The sequence below is a fragment of the Apaloderma vittatum genome, unplaced genomic scaffold (genome assembly GCF_000703405.1).
Source record: "Apaloderma vittatum isolate BGI_N311 unplaced genomic scaffold, ASM70340v1 scaffold15972, whole genome shotgun sequence".
Lineage (NCBI taxonomy): Eukaryota > Metazoa > Chordata > Aves > Trogoniformes > Trogonidae > Apaloderma > Apaloderma vittatum.
In genome coordinates, this window is record NW_009705374.1 from 1 (window position 1) to 24,902 (window position 24,902).

Sequence of the window (24,902 nt, forward strand, 5' to 3'; positions counted from 1 at the left end):
TCTGGCAGGCACCTGCTTCCACTCTTCCCCACCCTCTAGCTCCCGTCTTTCTGCTTGATGATCACAGCAGAGGGGATCTTCCGCTTCTTGTGGAGCTTGCCGCTTACTATTCAGGAAGTGACCCCACCAATCTCTCTCAGACTCCCTGATAGTCCTCAACCTTGCTACTTCATCCTCCAGCTCAGCCACCAGACTGATCAGATCATTCACCTGGTCACATCTGACACTGGTGTCATCTCTGCTACCCTCCATCACAAGTGCCAGGCTCTGGCAGTCTCTGCAGCCTGAGGCCTGAACACCTGCACGCTTGCATGGTGCCTGTCTCGGTGCCCACAGTTTTTCTAACGGCCTTTGATGGGTATACAACCATAGTTGGTTCAGCAATCAGGAGAGCTCTCAAAAACACACAAAAGCTTATTTACAGCATGTATGAGTCTTCTGCTGTTAACACAGATTTACCCTTTGCTGCCTTGCGTTCGGTGCTTTGGGTGTGTGCGCTGGGCTTTTTATTGAAGCCTATTAAGGGGGCAATTAGCAGTTGGTTAACGTTGTTAAGGTATGCAATTAGCAGCACGTTAACAGCATCCTCGGCCCATTTAGACTAGGCACTGGGGATGGTGGCTCCGCCCATGTAAGCACAGACTATTCCTAAAGTTTTTCCAACTGTAGCAGAAAGTCTGGTTTACTTCTAAGGCATTTTTTTGCAGCTGTGTGCAGCCCTTCCCACCCACTTCAATGGGAAGGGCTGCACAGGGATATAATACCTTGTCCTTCAGAACTTTACAAGATACGTATTTCTCTAAATCCGTTCATATCTTGTCATTGCAAAACTATTGTGTTTCAATGAAACGGTGCACAGGCAAAGGCCTACAGAGCTTTCTTCTTCCCTTCTATATCCTACCCAAAAGATCACAAGCCACAGGGAGTATTTTTGCATCTAAGTAACAGTAAACAGCAGCCTTCACACGCAAAAAGCCTGGTTATAGTCAGGCAAGCAGAGTATTACAAAAACACTAACGTGATTACACTATAACAGTGCAATCCACTCCAAGTGTAAGTCATTATAAGTGCCCATGAAAGGGAAGAATGCTGCAATGAGAGAACGAGCACAGCACAAAAACAATGGCTCCAAGTAGGTATAAAGCATGTCAACTACTCTGCAAATTCAAAATCTTTATAGCGAAGTCTTTAACAAAAAAAAAAAAAACAACAAAACCCCCCCCCGCAAACAAAAACCAACCCAAAAACCCCCACAGCCAAAACAGCACAACACAAACTAAACACTCATCTGAAGTTCTACTTGAGGCAAATAACCCACAGCCTTATTTAAAGGTACACAAGTACCACTGCTCCCAAGAGAACTGACTCTCATTATTGATCCAAGTTTTGTATTTCTTGAGCTAATAAGGGAACAAGTGGCCTGGTAAGGGAACAATTTATGCCCAGCTTAAGTAACCTAAAACACGACTTCACTAAGTGCTTGAGACTTGATAGAGCTTAGTCTACAGTTTTTCAAAACCAGGAATTCAAGAAGGGGGTTCTGTCAGTCACAAGCTTCTTCTATGCAAAAGATTCTTCTTACCACAAAAGTAGAACTGTAATAACAGAAATAGAACTAGGCCTGAGGACACTACCTGCATCTCTCTCAATTTCTCCTTTCATTAAATAAATATGGCTAAACTGATATATTTTTGCAGCGATTAAGAAAATTCTATTTGGCCTGTCAAATCTCACTTAAAAAAACTTTAGAATGACTGAACACACTTCAGGTAGCTTTGATGACAAATACTGCAATTTCAGTATATATGAATATCTTAAATCTGTTCATACTAGGATGAAGCTGCCAACCTCACCTCAATCTGCCTGAAACAGATTTAGTTCTGAACAATGCTGAAGCCTACAAGGATTATCCAGCTTAAGAATTTAAGAAGTGCATTACTTATGTTTTTCTCACCTTATTAAATTTTATTCTGTTACAAAAGCCATGTCGTTCATTGTCCAAGGAAACACATTAAACCACCACCGTGTCCATCTCGGTACCTTTCCCAATGTACAGCTTACCAGATTCGGTTCAGAAACTTAACTGTCACACCAATCCTCATATCAATGTACTTTCTGAACTGCTGGGTAAGTGATGCAGGGCTGCAGCAGCAGGTGAGGCTTCCTGAACCAAGCCTGTAGCTTTCACTTCGCACTTTGTTAAAAGTTCTTAATTCCTTGCAAAAGCAAGCAGGGAATCCCCAGAGCAATGCAGTGGACAGTGCACCTCACGCATCACTAAACAACATAGGGCAACAGGGTGCAAGGGCCATTCTTCACCTTCCCAGAAGCTGGAAGCAAGTGCTTTGGAGCACAATTATCCCCTACACTCCCCCTACTTCTCACTTCCTGTGGAGTAACATGAGAACATACATCTCTAGAGAACCTCATATAATTTTTTAATTATTAATAGTGTGCAAAGAACAAGGAAAACTAGAAGAGATGAGAACAGAAAGTATCTACTTATTTAGTCCTGCATGCGTACAGTGACAGTGCTGCTTCAGACCAAGAGGTTTTACATGAAGTGTTATTCAGTAAAGGCTGGATTAAGATTGCATAGCTAAAAACAGGAAAAGGTGTTTTAGGGAAACAAATATACTACCTAAGGTTTAGGTAACAGCAACTGCAAGACGGGAACGTGAGAAATGTTGGATTAGAGAATTAAGAACACGAGATAGCTGGAGAAACACACCCATAATCAACAGCTGGATGTAGACTGATAACACATGCAAGACATCCAAGTTTTAGGGAGAAACAAGACAGTAAGACAGCTAAGTACTTCACACATTAACACAAGACAGTACAGGCACTGAGATTTTACTGGTTTCAAGTAAGAAAAAGCAGAGAGGCTAATAAAACATACTGCCATTATTTGGCATAGAAACTTGCATGAAATGTATTTTTGACCAGAGGAGTCTCAAAGCTTGGATTGTACTGTTTACAGAACATGAAAGCAGCAAAACAGATAGGCAAAGTAATACCCCAGTAACCCACTTCAAATCCCCCCAAGTTCCTGCCACAAGATGGCAACACAAAACCCCAAGCATTCACACTATGAGCCAGAGGAGCAGAGCTGACTGTGGAGTATAGTTCTGTTGCAGAGTTTCTTTGTAGAAGTTGTTCTGAAGTAAATCCACCTGATCTAGCAATGCCCTTGCATCCATATCATCCCTCATGGTTTTAGGCATGATACACATTCAACATATACTCAACAGGCAGCTTTCATTTTCACATATAAATGCTGAAGCAGCAATATTAAAATTGTAAATTATTTAACAAACATACTAAACCAGATTCTTAGTATTTGAAAACACTTTTATTGTGAGGAACGTCACCAATGCTGCAGTTTCAAATGGATCTTACCAAGGAAAGCAAAAGTTTCTCCTCCCCATGTCCTGCAGTGAACAGGACTGGCACAGGAAAAAAAAAACACCTCATCACACCTGGGAGGTTTAGCACCAGCATCCAATAATAAAAAAAAAAAAAGCATTTGATTAGGTTTCAGTTCTTTGGTTGGGTTTTTTTCCCTTTTCAGTTTGATACCAAAAGAAAAAATAGAAGATTCAATACTAGTGAAACAGTGAAATTCTTTAAAAAAAAAAAAAAATCCAAAAACCCCAGAAAAACTCAGTTGCTGTTGAAACTGGGGAGGTTGCTCCTTCTGAATCTCATTCTCTTTTTCTCTCTTCATGCATTTATCTTGCAGGCATTCCCTGGAACTCAGCTGCTGGTAATTTATTTTTTTTTCTCCTTTTAAGTTCCGATGTTTCAAATCTTTGTTTTCATCATCACTGTGGACAATTTATTGCTTGTGTGTTTCTTTGGTGTTATTTTTGAGTTGTATTTAGGGCACCTGTTGGAGAGCCAGATTTAAAAAAAAGTAAAAATGTAGGGTTTAGTTTCATTTTCCTGTTGAAGACATGAGATACCAAGTGGTGAGGGAGTTAGACAGGAATAAGCATGACTGACTTATCCTGTCCATAAGCCAAGAGTACAGTATCTTCCTAAAGCAAAACATTACTAACTCATCAGCAGATGCTATTGCTAGATAGACCAGACAGATCTTCCTGAAAAGTCAAAAATATAAAGCAATTACTTTGTGACAAATACAGACACAGAGGCAGAAAGAGAAGCAGCAGACTGTTCTTGGTTTGCCTACACAGTACTCTCAGCAGTTATCACAAATATCTAGCCATACATAAGGGGATGTGGCCAGAGTCCGAGCCCTAGAAGTACACAAATGCTGCTTCAGTTGGAGTACAGGAACTGTCTCTGCTCCTTACCTGAGTGATGGTAAAGGTGCCTGGGGAGCTGGACTTTACTCAGCACCACTCTGCTCCGTCACTGGAGCAGGATTTTCAGCAGGTGTTTCAGTCACCTTTGTCTGAGACAAAATAAACCTTTGTTACAGGTGAAGACTGACATCCAGACCCTCCCCCTCTTCAGTCGGAGGGCCAGCATAGGCCATGTGTTACAATAATCAAGGAAGATGAATCCTCAGAAAATACTACACTAAAGTTTAAGTACCATACAGCATATTGTCAGGGGACCAGCTGAAGTAGGTATAGAATGAGAAAGTCCTTCTCCAGTACAGTAAAATCCGTGCTTGCAAACAGTTCCCTGAAATCATCTGGTTCAAGCAGTTCAGGAAATGGATTTAAAGCTTTCAAGTCCATCTCTTAACACTACATACAGGCTAAAAGTTTAAGGAAGTTGGAAGACAACTGTTCCTCTCCACTTCAAAAACATTTGTTCCAGTCTGACCATAATTAAGAACTATGCAGAAGCAATCTCTATCCACCACTGTTTCTGTTTAAGACAATTCTGCTCATTCTCAAAGAGAGTCACAAGGAAGAGGCAATGAAACCAGCTACCTTCAACCATCAGCACTTCGGACTTGGCTATCAGACTCCTCCAACACACCAACAATGCACTTTTTAAAGCTCCCACAGGACAGGTGGTCTTGAGCATTCACCCCATCAAAACTCTGTCTCTGCCACATTTTGCAGTAGTGTGCTTACCTCTTTCCCATTCTGAGCTGGAGCATTGGGTGGACGAGGTCGACGCCGGTAGTTGTATGGGCGCCTGTACCCTCGGCGAAGCGGCTGCTGACTCATAGCATTGGCCTCATGATGGTTCTCTTTGTTTTCAGCCTCTCCAGTCACTGGGGCAGGACGTGGACGCTGGGGCCCTCTGAAGAAGGAGAGAAATAGATATTTAGTAGGAGAGAAGTCCAGAAAGTCAAACTACTGTGATTTTAGCCCAACAAAAGTCACTCTAACCAAGTACCATCTTTAACAAGATTGAAAGCTAGCAAACCATCACTGTGCAAGTTTGGCTGGTGTACTGTTGGAAGGGAAAAACAAGCAACCTGGGTGTCTCTTCACTGCTGAAGCTAAAACAGTGCATTCTACTGTCTATCCTACAATAAAGATGTGTTTAGCCCATTTGAACTGCTGGCTAGGAGAAAAAAAAAAACACAAACAGTAGCAGCCACACAGGCTGATTCTGCTAGCCCTGCCATAGCTATACACAAGCACATAGTTAATGGTGTGATCCCTAGGAATCTCAATTCCACCTGTAAACCAGTTACCAGATCTTTGCCTAATGGTACACTTCTTGACCACATAAACAAAGTGCAGCATGTATCTCAGTAGGGCAAGTTGGACCTAATTAACACTAAACTATCAAGTCCACATTTTAAAGTATGCAAAAACATTTCATCTCATTTCCAGTATAAACAAAAGTATGTTTATAAACTGTCAAAACACAGCTGCTAGTGATGACAGTCACTGCCTACGATCTAGTTCCCATTATCTGGCTTAGCCAATCCACATCTGTCTAGTCCCAAAAGCCTATTCAGCTTTTCCAAAAGAATTTAACATAAAAGCACTAGTGTCACTGGATGTAGCATATGTAAATGCAAGGAACACCTATCTATTAACTCAAACAGAAGTATTCCATAATTATAGGACGTATCTTACCTCTTTAGAAAAAACACACCAGAAATACCTAAATTCCTGTTAGCCATGGGCAAAATATCCAGCTTCTGATTCACCCACACAACATGTAAGAGTTCAGGTGCATCACTGTACTTGGTGTGGCTTGATTGCTCAATGCTAATGAAGACTTTCAGGAATAAGATTTATTCAGCTCAGATCCTCACAAACAGCATCACTATTACTCCATTTCCCACAATCCTAGATGAGAGGCAACTTTAACAAACATTCACAGATACAGAAATCTCAGAGTCAAGGTACCAGGCTTGTGGTTCTCCTAGACCCATGAAATTCACCTTCTTGTTGCTCTTGCACTGTTATTTACCTCTTGCAGTTTGATTTTGAACAAGCATATATATGAAAACCAGGGATTACATACAAATACGCTCTTTGAGAGAAGAATCATAGAATGGTTTGGGCTTAAAAGGCCATCTAGTTCCAATCCCCCACCATGAGAAGGAATATCTTCAAATAGATGAAGTTGCTCAAGACGCCATTCAAACTGGCCTCGAATACTCGCAGGCATGGAGCTTCCTTCTACAACTTCTCTAGTCAACCTCTTCTAGAGTCTCAGCAGACTCAGAGTAAAGAATTTTTTCTAGTATCTAAATCTACCCTCTTTTCAGTTTAAAGCCATTATACCTTGTCCTATCACTACATGCCCTTGTAAAAAGTTCCTCTTCAGCTTTCTTGTAGGCCCCCCATTAGGTACTGAAAGGCCACTATAAGGCCTTTCCAGACCCTTCTCCATGCTGAACCACCCCAACTCTCTCAGTCTTTCTTCATAGGAGAGGTGTTCTAGTCTCCTGATCATTTTTGTGGCCCTCCTCTGGACCCACCTGAGCAGGTTTATGTCTTACCTGTGCTGAGGACCCTGGAGCTGAACACAGTACTCCAGATGACATCTCACCAGAGCAGATTAGAGGGAGAGAAACACCTCCCTCGACCTGCTGGCTACGCTTCCTTTGATGCAGCCCAGGATATATTTGGCTTTCTGGACAGCGAGTGCATACTGCTAGTTCATATCCAGCTTTTCATCCATTAGTACCCCTGAGTCATCCTTCAATGGGCTGCTCTCAATCCCTTTGTCCCCTAGCCTGTATTGATACATGTTGCCCTGACCTGTGTGCAGGACCTTGCACTTAATCTTGTTGAACCTCATGAGGTTCAACACACGCCCATTTTCAAGCCTATGCAGCTCCCTCTGGATGACATCTCTTCCCTCCAGCATACTGACCACATCACTCAGCTTGGTGTGGTCAGCAAACTTGCTCAATCCCACCATCTGTGTCATTGCTGAAGAATTAAACAGTATTGGCCCCAGTACAGATCTCAGAGGGGCACCATCTGGGCAAGTCATTGACCCTCTGGATATGACCATCCAACAGCCCACCCATCAAATCCAAACCTCCAACTCACAGAAAATGTTGCAGAAGACTGTCACAGTGCTTTATGAAGAACATCAGTATTTTATTTAACTTTTTACTCATTCTCCAAGATAAAATAAGGGATTAGTAGCCAAGAATCTGAATGAGCTTTTCCACTTAAAGGAATGTAATTTAAAAAAAAAACTGACGCAACATCTCAAAAGGTATGACAGTCAGAGGCTGACTATTTCACAGTGATATTTTTAACTGCACCAATGTCCTCAGCTATAGAATTGTTCCCTCAGTATAGAGGCTGGAAGCTTCACTGGTCATGTCAGAAAACTGGAAAACTAAGAGAACAAGCCTACACTGAACAGTTAAAGGTATGACTAAGACACATGACTCGGCAACTTACTCCACACATCCCATTGAAAAGTATGTGTTCACGTGAACTCCAAAGTATCTTTACTAAGAACAGCCTACTGGGTCTTCAAGTGTTCACTTATCCCAGTTTTATGGATTTCTAGGGAAAAATAAGGACAAAGAAACCTACTTCCCAAATAGCTTCCCAGCCTCCAACTGGTTTCCATGCTGGGATGTTCCTGAGCCTGACAGTTTGCCTATTTAGAGATACCATGATGGTCTTCTAGTTATTTGATCAGTCTCCCCCAAGCTCACGCAAGCTTTTAATATCACCAACATCCCATAGCAGAAAAGCTCCAGCAATCTCTTGTACAGCAAACGATGAGTCAGCAAACCGAATGTGAGTCAGTAAGTGGTGCAGCAAAGGCAAAATGGATCCTGGGCTGCATCCACTGAAGCATTAGTAGCAGGGAGAGATGTGACCATCCTACTCAGCACTTATCAGGCCACCACCTGGAGTACCATGTCCAGTTCTGGTCACACAGTAGAAAAAGGAGGCAGATATATTAGAATGGTCCAAAGATGGGCCAAGATGATCAGAGGGCTGGAGAAATAGACCTGTGATGAATGACTGAGGGAGATTCATCTTCTCTCCCAGGAGAAGAGAAGGTTTAGGGGAGAACCCACTGCATTCCAGTATTTAAAGGGTAGCTACAAAGAGGACAGAGGCACTGCACTGAGAAAACAAGGGGCAACGGGTACAACTTGCACCAGGAGAGGTTTTGTTTTGACATTAAGAAAGATTTACTGGGAGAACAGTCATTTACTGGAACAACTTATCCAGGAATGAGACAGAGCCCACATCACTGAAGGCTTTTAAGATGTGACTGGACAGCATGCTACACCATCTCATCTAGGCTCCCTTTTCTACAAAGGGTCAGGCCAGGTTTTGAGTTCCCTCCTGACGTGGGCTGCCCTAGAGTTCTACGAGAGTCCCTTTGTTTTTCAGCATTTCTCCTACTTCCTTCTCATTTGAAGGGCCCTTACAGTGTACTCTTTTATCAGAAGAAAAAGCAAAAACCGTTTCATCTATCCTTTCCATGCTACTTATTATTCTGAGAACCTCTAGAATTTATCTTCATTTGTCTCTTCTCCCAGCCTTGGAATCTTCAGTACGTCTACTCCTCACATATTTTTTTCCCCCTTGCATCATTCTGATGAGTTTTATGTTTAATCCTATTCTGTTACACTCTTTTTAGGAACTCTCAAGGAACTGAAAATCTAAGTTTTGACTGAAAGCCATACCCTCCACTAGCATAGAATACAACAAGGTAACTGCAATGCTACTGCATAATCTAGAGGCCTGCAAGAGATAGCAGACAACTTCAGTTTTTACTCAATAGTAAATAGGTACTCTGTACCTACAAGTAACACCAGTGAATAAAACCATGCCTGCATGACACAGAGTACCGAGCTGGATGTGCACAAGCTATTAGCCCAGTGCTGAACTACAAACTACTGTCTGTAGTCTGTAAGAAAACTTATAAAACATACCCTGCACGTGTGGATGATGGACCTAGCTGTCCCAGATCACACGGGATTTAGATTCATTACTTATCCAGGAAAGCACAGGAGTTCAGGTGAGAAGACACAGACCCTGCAACTCACTTCAGTGTGTTGCTAAGTTACAAGAAATAACAGGATACAAAGAATTCTTCATCCTTTCTTGACCTATTCCTGGCTATGATCAATATATAAGCACATTAAACATTCTACAGTTGTTTCCTTACTCCTGTGGCTCATCTTTCTCCTAGTAATTAAAATGCTTCTCACCATCCCCATTATTTGCATACACATTAATTCCAGGGAATACAGCTTCCTGCTCTTAATGAAGCCTGTATAGATCACAAAAGCATCCAAATATAACACTTAGCAAAGGAAATAGTACAAACCTGCGATAGCGGGGACGATACGTAGGATTCCTGTGGACTTGTTGATGAAGTTGTCCTCCTTCTGTGACCCCATCCTTGATTTCTCCCTCACCACCCTACAACCAAAAAAACCCACAGAAGACAGTTAAAGATGAAGTGTTGCCTTATTTCATGGCCAGTATATTAACTAAAAAGCTCAATGATCTGAACACAGGTTCAAAAACAGTTTATCAGAGTACAGGAACACCAGCATATCTGGCAGGTCCTCAAGAGATTTTGGGCAAAGATAAGACAGAACAAGAGCTAATAATGGTGCCCTTGTTCCTCACAGCAACCAACTGCTAAGTGGTCTGACTGCACCTCCTCACTGTCTGCCAAGAAAGGCAGAGAACCTGACAGTTCTTTTCTGATGCATATGAAAGCACGTTTCAACACACTGACATTGCATTGTAAGAGGGTAAACATATTATGGAGATGCAGCTATTGAACAGAACACTTCTGAATTTGGAAAGCTAACCAAAACACATCATGCTGCAAATTGCCAGAGACCACTTCTAGCTTTATTCTAGAAAGCCCCATTTAACAGAGAACTCCTATGAAAACAAAGAAATTTAAAGAGAGAAGAGTACTTGACATGTCACACAGTTTTTCTACACACTAGAAATTTTCAACCTTTTAGAGATGCAGGGGTTGTCCTTCCCCTTTAGCTGTTATCTGATAAAGCTGTATTTCACTTCAGGTGTTTGGGTTTTTTCTAGGTTTTGGGGTTGTTTTTGTTTTTTTTTTAAATGTAACCATCAACATCTTTTTATGAAAAGCATTATTAACCATTCCTATTATACTATTCTTCTCTTAAAAAGAATGGATTTAACAAGAGACTGAGTTCTGTTTCCAGATCTTCTGGATCTGAACCAGCAGGTCACAAAAGCTATTGCTTCCTGATGGGCTTCAGTAGTCTACATTAAGTTTGGCAGGTCTCCTTCCAATTCCACGTAGGTATTTTAACCACCATTATCACATTTTGCTCTGTTTTCACTTGCAACGTCAGCTAACTGTATAGGCAGTAAGCTTTTCCTTAGCTAAGATAACACAACAATTAGCACTGAGAAAGGCCGAAGTTTTGTAGGTTGCAACAAGAATTCTTGGGGAATTAAATGAACCTCAGGGATCAACCTGGACAATCTTCTCCTCTTGCCACAGTAAAATACCTTCCAAAAGCATTAATAGATTTCAAGTATTTTGTAGCTTTCCAAGTTTCCAAAAAGCACAAAGGCACTGGCTAAAGGCAACTGGAATATTTTACATGCTGTACCTAGAAATAGTTATACCAGCTATTCTTAACAACAGGGTCAACTGCTGAGGTAAGTAGAGAGAAATCAGAATTCACTAAAGAAAACCCACATCATAAATAACATTTTCCATTATGTTCTCTCAGGTGTAATCCTGATCAGGCTATCTAAATACTAGAAGAAGCTGCTGATAAGTAGATAACAGTAACAGGTAGCATCTGATGACAGTTGAGAACTAGCTGAGAGGCTCAGAACCCAAAAGGAAAGCTATACTTCTGAGTTTACAACAGCATGGTAGTATATCTACTTTGCAGTACCAATCTGTCCCGTTTGTATCCCAATACTTTATACTACATAACCTTACAGTTTAAGAGACCTGTGATAGGTGGTCAGAAGCACCTCAGACAGTGAGAAATAGTACCATCACCAGTAATGAGTGGGGCAATGGTGATTCAAAGGTTATAGGATTTGCCTTTTGTGAAGTAAGGACCTAACGCTGCTCCTGCTCTCATTCTCTTCCTCATATGAGGACTGACAAAGCACAGAAACAGAATAGCAAGGTGTGAACGGAAGAGAGGACAAAAAACTACATCAATCCTGAACATGTTCCATCATCATCATCATTTATCTTCCCCAGGATTTCTGAGCAAGCACACATGGAATTAGCACTCTGTTCTAGTGCTGCAATGCCTGAAATACTGAGCCACAAGGCCTAGTACATCCTATGCGAGAGACAATGTGCCAGAAGCTACCAAAGCATCAACCAAGTTGTAAGGAGTGGCATACAGCAGCATTTTTCATCAGCCAAAGCTCTCCTATAGCACTTTACATTCAGCATCACATTCACAGCACAGTATTGCATTTATGTATGTTTTCATGGAACAGCATAAGTCCACTCCTCCCTACACAGAGCTTCACTGAAAGCTCAGATAAAGACTCCATCTCCTGCAGCGATGGAAAGAAATACTAAACCTGGTGAAGCATTACTCAAAACCAATGCAAACATTTTCCTACTCATCTTGAAATGAACACTACCATATCAGAATTTCAAATGGGTTAAGCTTTAACAATCAGTTGAAAACAGAACAACAAAGCAACTGAATTGCTTAGCCCAGAAGTCCTCATCATTTTCTACATCTTATATAGTACCACAAACTAAACACATTACATTAGTTGTGCTGTCAATCAATCTAGGTCTGTTGGCCAGAAGTGAAATATGGCTCCAGAACAAAACTATTGACTGGAAAACAGAATTCTAGCTTTGAGATCTTGTTTTACTACACTGACAGTAAATGTATTAGATTCGTTTACTACAAAAGCTTCACCTGTACTCTTAAAAGCACCACACTATGTCTGGCACCCACATGATCCTGTTCACTCAGTCTCCTCCACAGGAACCTTCCAACTCAGCATAATACCTTCTAACAAAACATTAGGTCATCCTAAAAGACACAGGAAGCTGGCCTGCTGTACACTACGTTTTCCTCTGAAGATGACCAAAATAGGCAGGCATGCTGCAATTCCCCATGAAGATCTCACACAGATTTCTCTAGTCTTAAAGAGATACACAAATCCATTGCTGTCCCCCAAATAAGTTTTTTAAGCATTAACTGTAAATGTAATGAGATTTTTACCCATCTGCTTCCCCTTCCCTCTCTAGCTTTCATATAGTACTATCCATCTTTTCCAGTCTCCTCTCTACAAGAAATAGCATCAGTCTATGAAACAGCTCTCAAACTATTTTGCTTAGTTTCTGACTCACTGGTACAGAGTCATCTTCTATTAGTAATACACACAAGGACATCATCAGTTCAAGGTTACTCCACAACTTGTTATCTGTTCTAACATTCTGACTACAGCTCCATGCCATGGCTACATTGTCACAGCTTCGCTAAGAGCACAGCCTCTTCTCTGTAGTGGATCTAATTAAGAAACATCTGATATGAACAAGTACTTCTACTTTCCACAAAAGTTTTCATGCAATCCAGACACAGTTCTGCCAAAGCTAATTAAATATCTCACATTCCTCCAGGTTCTCTTCACACAAAGTGTTCAAAACCAGACCCAGTAAGTTACATGTAGAGTACAGGCTCATTTGAGTTAACTCAAAGTATAGCATCTTTACTTTGCTTAAAACCATGACAGTGAGGAAGCATAAATTGACTCTTGCTGTGCTACAGTGTTGGACTGAAGTTGCTAACAGAAATCAAAAGTTCTTCAAACCTAGAAGGCAACCATGTCAAAAGTCACCTCAACAAGTTCAATATTTATTTCTTCCCCCTCCTCCAGTAAATACAGGATTGGTAATATGGGCAGCTATGCTCTGGGGAAAAGTTAAAAAAAAACCCCAAACACAAAAAAAACCACAAAAAAACAACCCACCACTCTTTAACTTCTGCAGCCTAGGAGATCTTTAAGTATAGCAGGTTTGGGTACACTGAAATCTTTTCCTTAAGGTGTGCTAAGAATGCCATACCATCAGCAACTCAAACTTGTCTCAGAAATTCCCCACAGGACAATTAGCCAAAACCACTTTCTCAAGTGCAGATGCACAAACCTGTTAGTGGGGCCATACAGAATAGTGTATACATACTGCCACAGCTCACAGACATTGCTACCTTTCTTCCTCCTTTACACACACAGGGGTGGAAGGGGAAAGAAGAGGCCTTCTTAAAAGAAAAGATTATTAGAAGCATCTTTCTAGATACAGTAGGCATGCAGTTTCACTGTGAAGAATACATTAACGGCTACAAATAAAAAAAAAATCTCCTAAAGGAAATTTTGTTATCAAAACAAGCACACAGGGAATGACAAAATATCTGGACAAGTTTGAGTGGTTTTGCTAACCTCCAGTAGGAGAACTTCAGGGCCACTCCCTACAAAGACTTCCTTAAAGTAGAGCTTTGTTTTCTTCAGGCAACTAATAGGTGAGTGGGTAAGAAGGCCCATCAGAAGTGGTTGAACCTCAAACTAGGTTAGAACACAAAGGGTCCACTACAACATGCAGAAAGTTGAGCAGGCGTAGCAGGTCAACTCCAGCTGCTCAAGGAACTCCTGACTACGTTCAGATGTGAAAAGGAAGGATTATTTAAACAAATTTTACACACACAAGTCCATGAGACTACACAGGATACATCTGAGAATGGTGAAGCAGCTGGCAAATGTCACTGCCTGGCTGGTGTCATCTTTGAAAGGTCACAGCAATCATGGAGTTTACCTTCTTACCTATTAGAATGACATACTAAGGGAACGGTACTGTAAGATCTTCACCACCCCCAGTAAAACATAATTTACTCTTAACAAATGGAACCAAATTCAGAGGAGCAGTCAATGCACTGATGGCAATGCCTGACACTCAGAGGATAGTCAAGCTAAAGAGAAGTACCAAACCTCATTAGGAGCGTCAAACAATGAACATCCAAGTTAATGTCCTTTTGTACACTAACATTTGCAAGATTTGAAGGCTGTAATTCTTCCAAGCCAACAATCCCAGAGAAAAAGCAGTATACTTTAGCTTATGAAGTAAGACTTCATAAGACATCATCCACCAATCACACAATAGCTAATTCTGGTACCCACACCAAGTAAGTCTGGAGATTCAGATACAAACAAGTCAAAGGAACAGTGTGATATCACAATATGTTCCCCTTGTGTATATCTTCAAGTACTGGGATCCAAATGAGTTCTAGTGTCACATGCAAGCCAGATTTTTAGCTGCATGTGTTTGTGGTAGGCATCCAAGAGAAAATGTCCCAGCATGAGTAACCTGAGACTGAATGTTCCCCCATGTCCAAGCTGGGTCTCACATTATCACTCCTCAGGCAGAAAGAAACAGCTGCTTTCCATACTCAGCAGTACATAGGGTTGTCTAAGCCTGATAGGTCTGCTCATTTAAAATCTGAGGCAGCCCCAAGACAACACCACTGCCACCAACTAAAGCATTTGCTCCCAATAAAGACAGCTGAGGGAGATTTTGAACACAGGAGAGCAAAAGGAAACAATATTGGAATGTAGCTGGTCAATAAGCCATCCAATAAGACTGCAAAAATGAAGAAAAAATAAACCAAACCAAGTTTCCTCATTCTTTGTCACTTGGTGAAAAAGCTGAAGCTGTAAATTCTATCACCACAAAACCAAAGACATACTTAGTAATAAGCCATCAGCACCAACTTTTCTAACCATCTCCGAGGGATTCAGAAAGAACACCTTTCATGTATTTAAGGTGCAGTGCTATCCAGCAGGATTAAAGAAAAGACCTTGTGACAGCTAGTATAAACAGCTCAGCTTTAAGAAAGGATTTGACACTTGTTCTCTTTGCCCCTGTACTGTTAACTCTGCAGAACAAAATGAAAAGTTATGCTGCTTGTGCACAGAGTTCCACCCAGGCTCTCATACTGGATCATTCAGACATTTCTGAAAGCGATGGTCACAGATTCAAGTATTAAAGAACAGATAATAGAGCATGTTTCAGTTTGCTGGATTGTTCCAGGTACCAATTTAGCACAAGGTAAACACGGATAGGAGAAGCAGCTGCTAGAACTACAGCTACGTATCTCATACTTAATTTTCCCTCTGCGAAAGCTTGCAGGGACACTGCTTAGGAATGCTTCCAGATGTTATAAACAGTGGTACATTGCTAGTTTAAGGAAAAGAATGAATTATCTTTACACTGAACTGCTGTAGGCAGAGGCCCATGAAGGGATGTTACATGGAGTTTTCAACTAGTTGGTCAGACTATTACCATGTCATGCACAATTAATGAACTTCTAAACAACTACCGCTTTCCAAATAACCCTTCCAAGTTATAGTTATACCAGTTAAAATAATATTAATGCTTTCCCTTGCTGCAGGTAAAGGGCATAGTGAACCACATAGGTGTCTCACTCCTTTGCATTTACTCTTCAAACAAACAGATACCTTAACACCCAAAGACATGTTTTTAACACATTCTAGAAAGACATGCCAAGGAACGGTTTACAGGACACCCAACAATAGAAAACATCAGTAACAACATCAAGGACACACTGGAAGAAAACAGGTTGTTACTGAAGAACACTTACAACTTAGTTAAGCATTGACAGTTGACTATATGCCAGTATTCAGCTTCCTCTCATGAGGAGATCAGAAGACTGCTGAGAAGGTAGGGTGACCATTAAAAAAAACCAAAACACAACTAAAAAACATACACTTCGAGGTGGTCCACGGCGTCGGCCAAAATAGCCACGTCGGTAGCGGCGCCGGTCTGCAGCATAGCGGCTGCCTTCTACAGGGACTCCGTCTGGACCAGTGACGTTGGCTGCTTCTGCACCCTGAAAGGCCAAAATAAAGTAAACCAGGGTGGTGTGACAGAAGAACAGCCAGCTACAGAGAGAAAATGAAACAGGAAAGAAGGTTTTGTTGCAGCAGTTCCAGACTAAAGAGATTCCTTCCTCCCACATAGTGCAAAAGCAAGTTTGTTATTCTCAGCCCCATAACCAGGAGTTATGATCAGAGTTAAGACTCTATCAGCCAGGTTGAGTTCAGGAAAAAAAAAAAAAAAGCTCAGAAAACACAAAATAAGTTTGAGAAAGTAGAAGTGAAAAGAACTTGCACATTCTTAAAGTTATTAAGCTATCAGACTCCAAGACAAGTTTTTCAGGGCTACATATGCCTCAATTAATGATTATGGGGCAGGTTGCAAGCTTCAAATGCTCTATCAAGTAAAAATTAGATTCTAGAAGCACTAGGATGTAATTAGAGTTTTGATACATATCTAGAAATACTTCTTAATGAAGCTTTTTTGTAATTAAAAAAGCTACAACCAAATAACAAAAACAATCCCAAAAAACTTTCTTCCATAGAAAAACTATACAAATGCTACCCACCCCAAGGATTAACACATTAGACAAAAATACTGTATACACAGCTAATGCTCTGTCTTCATCCCCACTAGAGAGATGTTAACTCTGTCAGACCACACCCCTAAGTCTTCATAATCTCTTACCTTCTCTCCCTCGACCACATCAAATTCTACAGTCTCTCCATCACCAACACTGCGCAGATATTTCCTTGGGTTGTTTTTCTTTATCGCCGTCTTTAAACAAAGAAGATACAGAAGAATATTATCTTACTTATCTTACACATTCATAGCCCTGTAGAAGAAGGAAAGACAGTATTCTTCTACAATATCAACTCTATACACCAGAACAGTCACCACACCAGGCTATTTCAAACATATAATTATCTCTCAGTACTGAGTCAAGGTTTACTCCTTTCTCAATACTTTATGAATCAGCTGCTGTCCCAGAATCCCCTCTGTCAAGCCTAGTAAATATCCAGAGCATTACACATTTCTGTATAAAGAAAGTTGACATAAGTGCTTGATTTCCTGCAAGCCGTAGCAAGGCAGGTCCAGCAGCAAGTGCACCCCATGCCTTCAAAGTCATTAGGAGACCTGTACACCATTTACAGAGAACTTAAGACCAGAAGGTGGCATTAACTATATAAGGTGTCATGGCAACTGACAGTAACAGAGAAGAATTACTGTAACTCTGGTGTAACATTTCACCTAAGCACTGTAAGGGAGATCTTCAAAAACTAGGCAAGTCCCTACAGAACACAGGAACGGTACCAAACAGACAACTGCAGTCTTGGTTATCTCCTAGACATAAACCTCTAAAATGCTATAAACAACATAGCTTTGGATCAAAACAGGTTGAAAAATCTCTTCAGACTCACAAGAACACTCAAATTTCATAGAGCAATTTTCAGTCTGTCAACTACAAAAGTCTTCGACCTCATGGAGTACTTCTAGGATTCCACAAGAGGCATTTAGCAAGACAAGTCTACTATCTGTATATTAGGTAAGGGTTCACAAACTGCAGAAGCCAGAGAGAAAAAGCCCAAACAAAACAGACACAGACGTACATTGTACATGTCAATCCAGTAGCCAGCGTCTCACTAAAGTTCTCTTAGATCATTAAAGTCCAATTCACTTTAAGTTTCCTGATCTTAAAGTGCGAAAGAGGCAAGTGCAAATTCAGTAAAGAGGCACAAATGAAAATACAGGGCACAAGTCTGTCTTAAGAAATGGGACACAGGGCAAAAAAGAGACAGTTGTCATATCTGTCTGCAGTTCAAGAAAAATCAGTCAAGTTGTTGCCTGTGCATGGCAACTATATTCATTCAGTCAACAATAGCTCAAAAAGTATTTCCCACTGAAGGAAAAGTTCTAAGCAGTTTAAAGATGAGCTTGACTAGTTTAGGAAAACTACTCTCATTGTTGCCAAATACAGTCCCCTTGTGTTTGAGGCAATAGGCCAGCATGTCCTTGTAGCCCTACATCTAGCCACACCGTTCCCCATACCCTGCAGCATCCCTGAACAGCTTAAGGGAGAATGCAAGTGTGTACATATTAGTGCTACCAAAGCAAAAACAACTCAAGAGAGCTATTGATACAGGAGGAGAACAAGCTGTTCAAGTGAATTCTTCTGGGAGTTACTTTAGTAAGCAGAGACTCCCACCACCAGCTGAGACAGCTTTGTTTGCTTTCTTCTGACCTATTAGTGTAACTGCCTCATTTCTAAAATCAGCTGGAAGTGTTAGCTTTTCCATAAATGTTGTATACCAATATTAAGATCATTATCTTCCCTGCAGATTAAGGGAATTTCACAACTACTTGTACCAAGACATCAACAAGCTGTATTAGAAACTCCCTTCCTCCTAAGTGCAGAGGAAGAAAGGACTACCAGATTTCTTTTCAGTAGAGGATGTGCTTAAGATTAATAAAGCTCCTTAAATATCCTCCAAGAAGGGTAATGGAGGATAAATTCAACATGATTCCACATTCTGTTCCGGCTTTGTGGACAGAAACTTCAAGAACTCAGATTTGCAACTGTGTAACTTGCCAAGAGGAGAGAGGTGTGTCTTATAAAGGCAATCAGAAAAAAAAAAATTGATTAAGTCCTCAAATTCAGAGCAGGAACTATTCAGCTTTACTGCTTGGTACTTCAGTCGCAGGTAAACATTGCTGAAATAAGCCTCTAACAAGCCTAAGCTCTAAGCTTGATGATAAGACTTTTACTCTATATATCCAGCGGGAAGAGAGCACGACTCTCCATGTTACTGTTCACCAGCATCCTCCAGGCTCTGGCTTCTTTGATGCAAAAGACAGATGTTTTGTGTTAACATAGAGAGCACTCAACAATTAAGACAAAGCCTTTCCTTTCCCAAGGGGACACTGATGAACAGACACCTAGCAAGAGTCTTCAGAGCCAGTTCAGTATTTTGTTTATAAGAGTTCTTCCCATATCCTCGTATCATGACATCATGTGCACATCCAGCATTGTCACAGTAATAGCCAAAATTTGTTACCCCAGTTACTCATGCATGCACACCAGGCTGTGCAGACTGAATAGTCTGGTGAAGAAAGGCCTGTGCAGCAGAAGAGACTAACTTAACTCCTCCTCACTGCTTGTTTTTTCAAACTATGTCTAATTAAGCCAGACTTCTCCAGCTACTGACACTCTTTATGGTGTTAAATAGCAAGACCCTCCTCCACCCACCTCCCAACACACTTCACCCCACAAGTGATTGATTCCTATTGCTCACACCAGCCCTGACACAGTGCCCTAGACAGCACCTTGCATGAACTAACCAGACAAGGACACAAGCAAGACAAAGCAGGTGAAGGACCGCCCTTCCCCAAAACACTGCTTGGGTCCCCCCACAAAACAAAGGGTTAATTCAAAGCAAGCCATGCATGCCCTAAATAGAAAAGCATTTTAATCTGTACTAGGTTTATAAATAGTATCCAATAGCTAGACACTAGCGTTAACCCCCATTCCAATCAGGAGATCGGCCTGTTCCCTCCCTCCCCACTGCTGTGGATGTGTGCAGGGGAGGCAGTGAGGAGGCTGTATCTATTCAACTAGGTCAACCTTATTCTGAAGGGATTAGGCACGTAATCCAGCCCCTCCCGGGACAGGCATAGGGAGGAGGGGCAGAGCTGGCACTAACCAGGGAGAGGGAGCTCGCAACAGGATGTTTGCTTACGCACCATGGACTTGCCTCCCTCACAGGGAGGCCCCATCAGAAGCTCCAGCCAGAAAGCCCCAGGCTCTGGTAGCCAGCACGTTCACTTACAAACTGAGGAACATCTGACTGCAGCCAACCCAGGCCAGAGCTGGAAGCATCTACTCTGCCATGCACAGCCCGCCAAGAGGGTTAATCGGATGCAGGCTTGCACATAACGTGTTATTTCTGAGCTTTTGCTCAGCTCTCACTCCAAAAGGACTTCAGTCACAGGAGACAGGAAGTAAATTCTCCTCTGCCCCCTCCCCAGTTTACATTTAGGTGAATAATGTCCACAGGTGGAGGAGACAAAATAGCACAGATAATGCTAGTTTGCTGTTGGCCTTCACTGATTGGGTCTCTGCAGGCAGCCTTCCCAACCAGTAGAACATTGATCCACATTACCTCCTGCCATCAGCACAACCATTTTCCAGGGTATCTTCTCACAAGTCTCCAGAGAACTTTACTTGTCTTCAAGTTAGTTTAACAGTGCTGCCTCTCCAGAACATGTTTCTGTTACTAGAACTCCTCCCACCTTCCGCTGGACACATTGCCACTGGGCTGCAGATGCAGCAGCACCTGTATCAGCATGCACACAGCACACAGTTTTAAAGGAGAGTGGCCATTAGAAATCAGTACATGCACTGAGAGCTCTTGCTCCCAAGTTCACCAACTGAACAAGTAACGTGTACTGCACACACTTCCTAACACCATCTTCACTCATTACAAGCACTACACTAGTTCCCTCCTAGCTTCATTCATTTCCATTAATGGATCTGCACCCCTTGACCCAAAGAAAGAGCTATCACAGGCTGTTTAGTCATGAAGCCACAGGAACTAAACTACCTTTCAATGTTGATCAGCATGTTTAACACAACTACATAGTCACAGAGACTGAGGATATGTGCCTAACTCCGAGTACACATTTCCTGAATAGATTTCATGGAAATACTGCCACTTCTGCTATGGAGAAAGCTCATGGTTTTAAGGATCACATGGGCCTGCAGACATTTCATATGGGACAAGCTCCAGGGGCAGTATTTCATTTTCTGGCGAAACAGAAGTCTCAGATGATGCAAAACCAGATCTAAGCCAACTAATCAGTTTACATCAGCATGGAGACAGCATCCTCTGTCTTCCCATTGGTTACCTTTGACCAGAGAGTCTCAGTATAAACTTAGAACAGCCCACTGACACTTCAAAAGAAAGTTAACCAATGACAAGCTCCTGGGCCACTTCTCTTTGCTTGGGCACACTTGGCACACAGCCTTCCTCCTCTTCTTCCTAAGAACAGCTGCCTCACGCAGCAACAGCTGATGCCAACCCAGACTGGTCAAGAGCCAGGCTAGATCACTTTCTCTCCAATACCGGGGAGGGCAGACAGAACAGACTTGCAAATGAAGAGGTTAGAAAGAAACAGAAGATACAAGAAACATGAGGTAATAGGGAGGAGGGGAAGGAGAGCCAACAAGTAGCAAAGTATTTAAAAAACAAGAGTCATCTCCACAAAGGAGGGACAAAACCCAAAAACATACAAAAAACCCAACCCCCAAAAATGCTTTTAGTGTTCAAACCAGAGCAAAATAAAGCATGAGGGCTTATAACACTTAATCCTTTAATTACCACACCAGAGAGAAGGATTCCTCCCTGAAAATTTTAACATACGTATCCATTCAAGGTATTCGTGGTCAATATGCTGGAAAGGGGAAAGAAGGACAATACAGAGTGGCTGTTTCAGGAAACTACATTGGAAACCTATCACAGTGCACATCTAAGTACAAATACTGTTGTCTTACCTGATGAACAAACACATCTTCTTTGGTATCATTTCTGTGAAAAGAAAGTGAGAAGTCATAAGAGTTTAGACTATGAGATTTAAATATAAATTCTTGACTTCACAAGTGAAGCTCTCCTTCCCCTAGCCTGTAGGACATCCCCTGGATTCCATACATTCTGTGCAAGTCTATGCTACCAAGATCCTGCTTTGAATTTCCACATGTTTGACAGCAGAAAGAACTCCCCACCTTTCAGAAGCACGAGGGGATGTGGAGGCTCTCTCTAGTCTTCTGGCAAAGGCTCAGTATTTTGTTTTGACATGGGACAGAGTTAATGACTGGACTGCCTATTTTCACTGTTCCACCCTCCCTCAAAAAAACCACCACCACAAACTTCCACAGGGGCTGCAACCTGAGCTGTTATCCCAGAGATCAAGCAAGACTATCAACAGGACTGGCCACAGCTGTTAACAGAGCTCTTCTTTCAGTGAAACTAAAAGCAACTATACACAAGAGGTGCTAGGAGACTCCACTGGAGGGAGACACAGACATGAACCTGACGTTGCCTGGATTAGGCTAGCCAGTTCAGGTTTCCACATGCAAAACATGAAGACAGGTCTGAGACCCTAATTCTGTGTTCTAACTTGCTAGAAAGAACCTAGACCCTACTGCCTGTTCACTCAATTCCTTCTCTGCAGAGGGAACAGGTGGGTCAAAGAGTTTGTGAAGATAATCCAAAATTTATTGTGCTGGACTGAAGCAACAGCAGACTTGAGTTCAGGAAGAAAGCTAACAACTTATTGCACTGTATCCAGCTGAAGGCTCTCACATCAAACTGCTGTGAAAGACTTTCGAGTACTTCCTAATTCAAGCTTTTCTTGTAAGCTTACATAACTCTGGATAATAGTCTCCAGAGACTGAGATTAACAGATCTGGCTTCAGATCCACAGAACAGGAGCTCTTCTGCACTTTCTACACTTAACCAAATCTACCTGCTCTGTAATAGGTCAAGGACTTGCAGGAAAAAAAAAAAACAAAACAAAAACGCAACTTGCCAGGTATGTCTTTTACAAGACAAACCTTCACCATGCAGAAGCTTACTTTTTCGTAAGTCACAGAAGACATTTAAGCTTCTCAACGCTACAGATATTCCAGCCTCAAAAGCCAGAATCTCCTCCAGTAACTTAGAAGGACAGGTCTTGTACACCTAAGGTTGGAGTGTGACCAATACCACTTACGGCTATTTAGATTATCAATGCCATTCAGAGGTTTGTTCGTGTTTACTGGAGAAGGAAAAAAAAAAAAGCCACAAAGAGAATTTCTGTGAATCCAGGCCTGGAGTATCTTCAGTTAGATGACATGAGAGAATCATGTGTATTTAGATATTTTCACTAATCACTTCACACTCAATTTCTTTTTTTAATCAAAATGTATTTCCCCTCATCCTCCAATCTTACTCTTACCTTTAAAAAAAAAAGGCCAGGCACTCACAAAAGAACACACAGCTCACTAAAGGTATAGCACAAGTAAACATAAGAAACAAATAACAGATCTAATTGGAAAATAGTTTGATCCTTTCTGCTTTCTCCCCATACACGCAACTTCTGATGGAGGGTAGGGGAAAGAAAAAAGGAAGAGTCCCCGGAGATGATATCAGAGTTTGCTGAATGCCTGGCCAAATCTAACTAACCAATTGCATAAACTTGTTGTCAGGTCCTCGGGTCTCTGTTACAATCAGTAACAAATGGCATATTATCTATACCATAAGTCTCAGTACAGGATAAATACAACTACCATAATTTAAACATACCTGTTGATAAAGCCATATCCATTTCTGACGTTGAACCACTTGACTGTGCCAAGAACTTTGGTGGCTGGAAGGAAAAAGTTGAAGTTACTCTAAACATAAAGTACAAAGATACTTTTATATCTGCACATGAAGTCACAGCCAGACTTACTCTGTTCCCTTAACACTCAAAAGTGCACCTCAATCTCCCACTTCAGTTTATACTAATGCAGTAGCAGGGAGCAGTGCTTTAACATGCTGTTCTTGAGCCAAGAGATTACCACCTAGCACCTATAATGAAGCCCATCTCTATTTTCAGAATTGGCCATCCATCTCTTCTCTTTATTTCTAAGCCCAGAACCAGGCAGCCAAGCTGAAAATCCCACTGCCATTCATCAGTTCTCTTCACCTTTGTACCTAGACACAAAGCATAGATGAAGAGACCTGTTTAAAAGTCGCCTCTTTCACTCAGAAATATTCTTCTTCTCTTCCTTGGAAACCAGAACTAGCCAAGGAAGAAGAATCAAGCACCATACAACTCTCTCAAGTGGAGATGTAGCTCTTTATTGCACTGTTAACACCACTGTAGCCAAACACCCCACGATGCTATTTTTTTTTGTTTGTTTTTTTTATATTCCTACTTCAAGATATCATCTATGATTTACCAGCTATGGACTGACCAACTTTATGTTCCAAGGCCTCTAGGGTCAAAACATGTCGTCTATCTCACACAGCACCAAACAGCACCTTACTTAGAAGCCACACTGCAGTGTCTTACAGGATCTGGCGAAACCTGTTCCTCAAATATATGGGAAGAACTCAACAGCAATGGAGATAGTTCAACCTCTCCTTCACTCTCAGCAACTGGGTGGAGACCACAAACTTGTGCTTTTCAAACCCGTAGGGAACTCTAGGCTTTAGTAGAAATTACTTATTACATAGCATGACCACAACTATCTAAGCAATCCAAGCAGTAGATATTTGAAAAGGGTCTAGCCACCTACAGGTGACTGCTTGTTAAAAACCTTACCTATGTTTGGGGAGTGGGAGAAACACAAGAGGCAATTAGAAGGAAAATAGTCTAGAGACATGCTCCATTTCAGAAAGCCAAGCAGGTCTGCTAGAGGCAAGAAGAACACACTGCAAATTGTGACATTCATGTACTCCACATCTGCATTCTACCCTAAACATCCACTAGCAGATGACAGAGCTAGATGCAGCCTTGTCAGTCTTAGATACTCCCTCTGACAGACAAAAAGAGCAACCTCTTCCTCCTCCTCTGAACACAGGGCTGAAGCAGGA

General features: G+C 41.6%; 1 protein-coding gene across 1 annotated transcript; it reads right to left on the minus strand.

Moving 5' to 3' along the window:
* Positions 1-3,350: 3,350 nt before the first annotated feature.
* YBX3 (Y box binding protein 3) lies at positions 3,351-23,688 on the minus strand (the record flags this gene model as incomplete). The annotated part of the gene is made up of 8 exons (XM_009865385.1): positions 3,351-3,892; positions 4,323-4,423; positions 5,061-5,232; positions 9,721-9,815; positions 16,175-16,297; positions 16,972-17,061; positions 21,836-21,869; positions 23,625-23,688. Coding segments are annotated over 7 exons (644 nt in total), but the record flags the coding sequence as incomplete, so codon positions are not given.
* Positions 23,689-24,902: the final 1,214 nt, after the last annotated feature.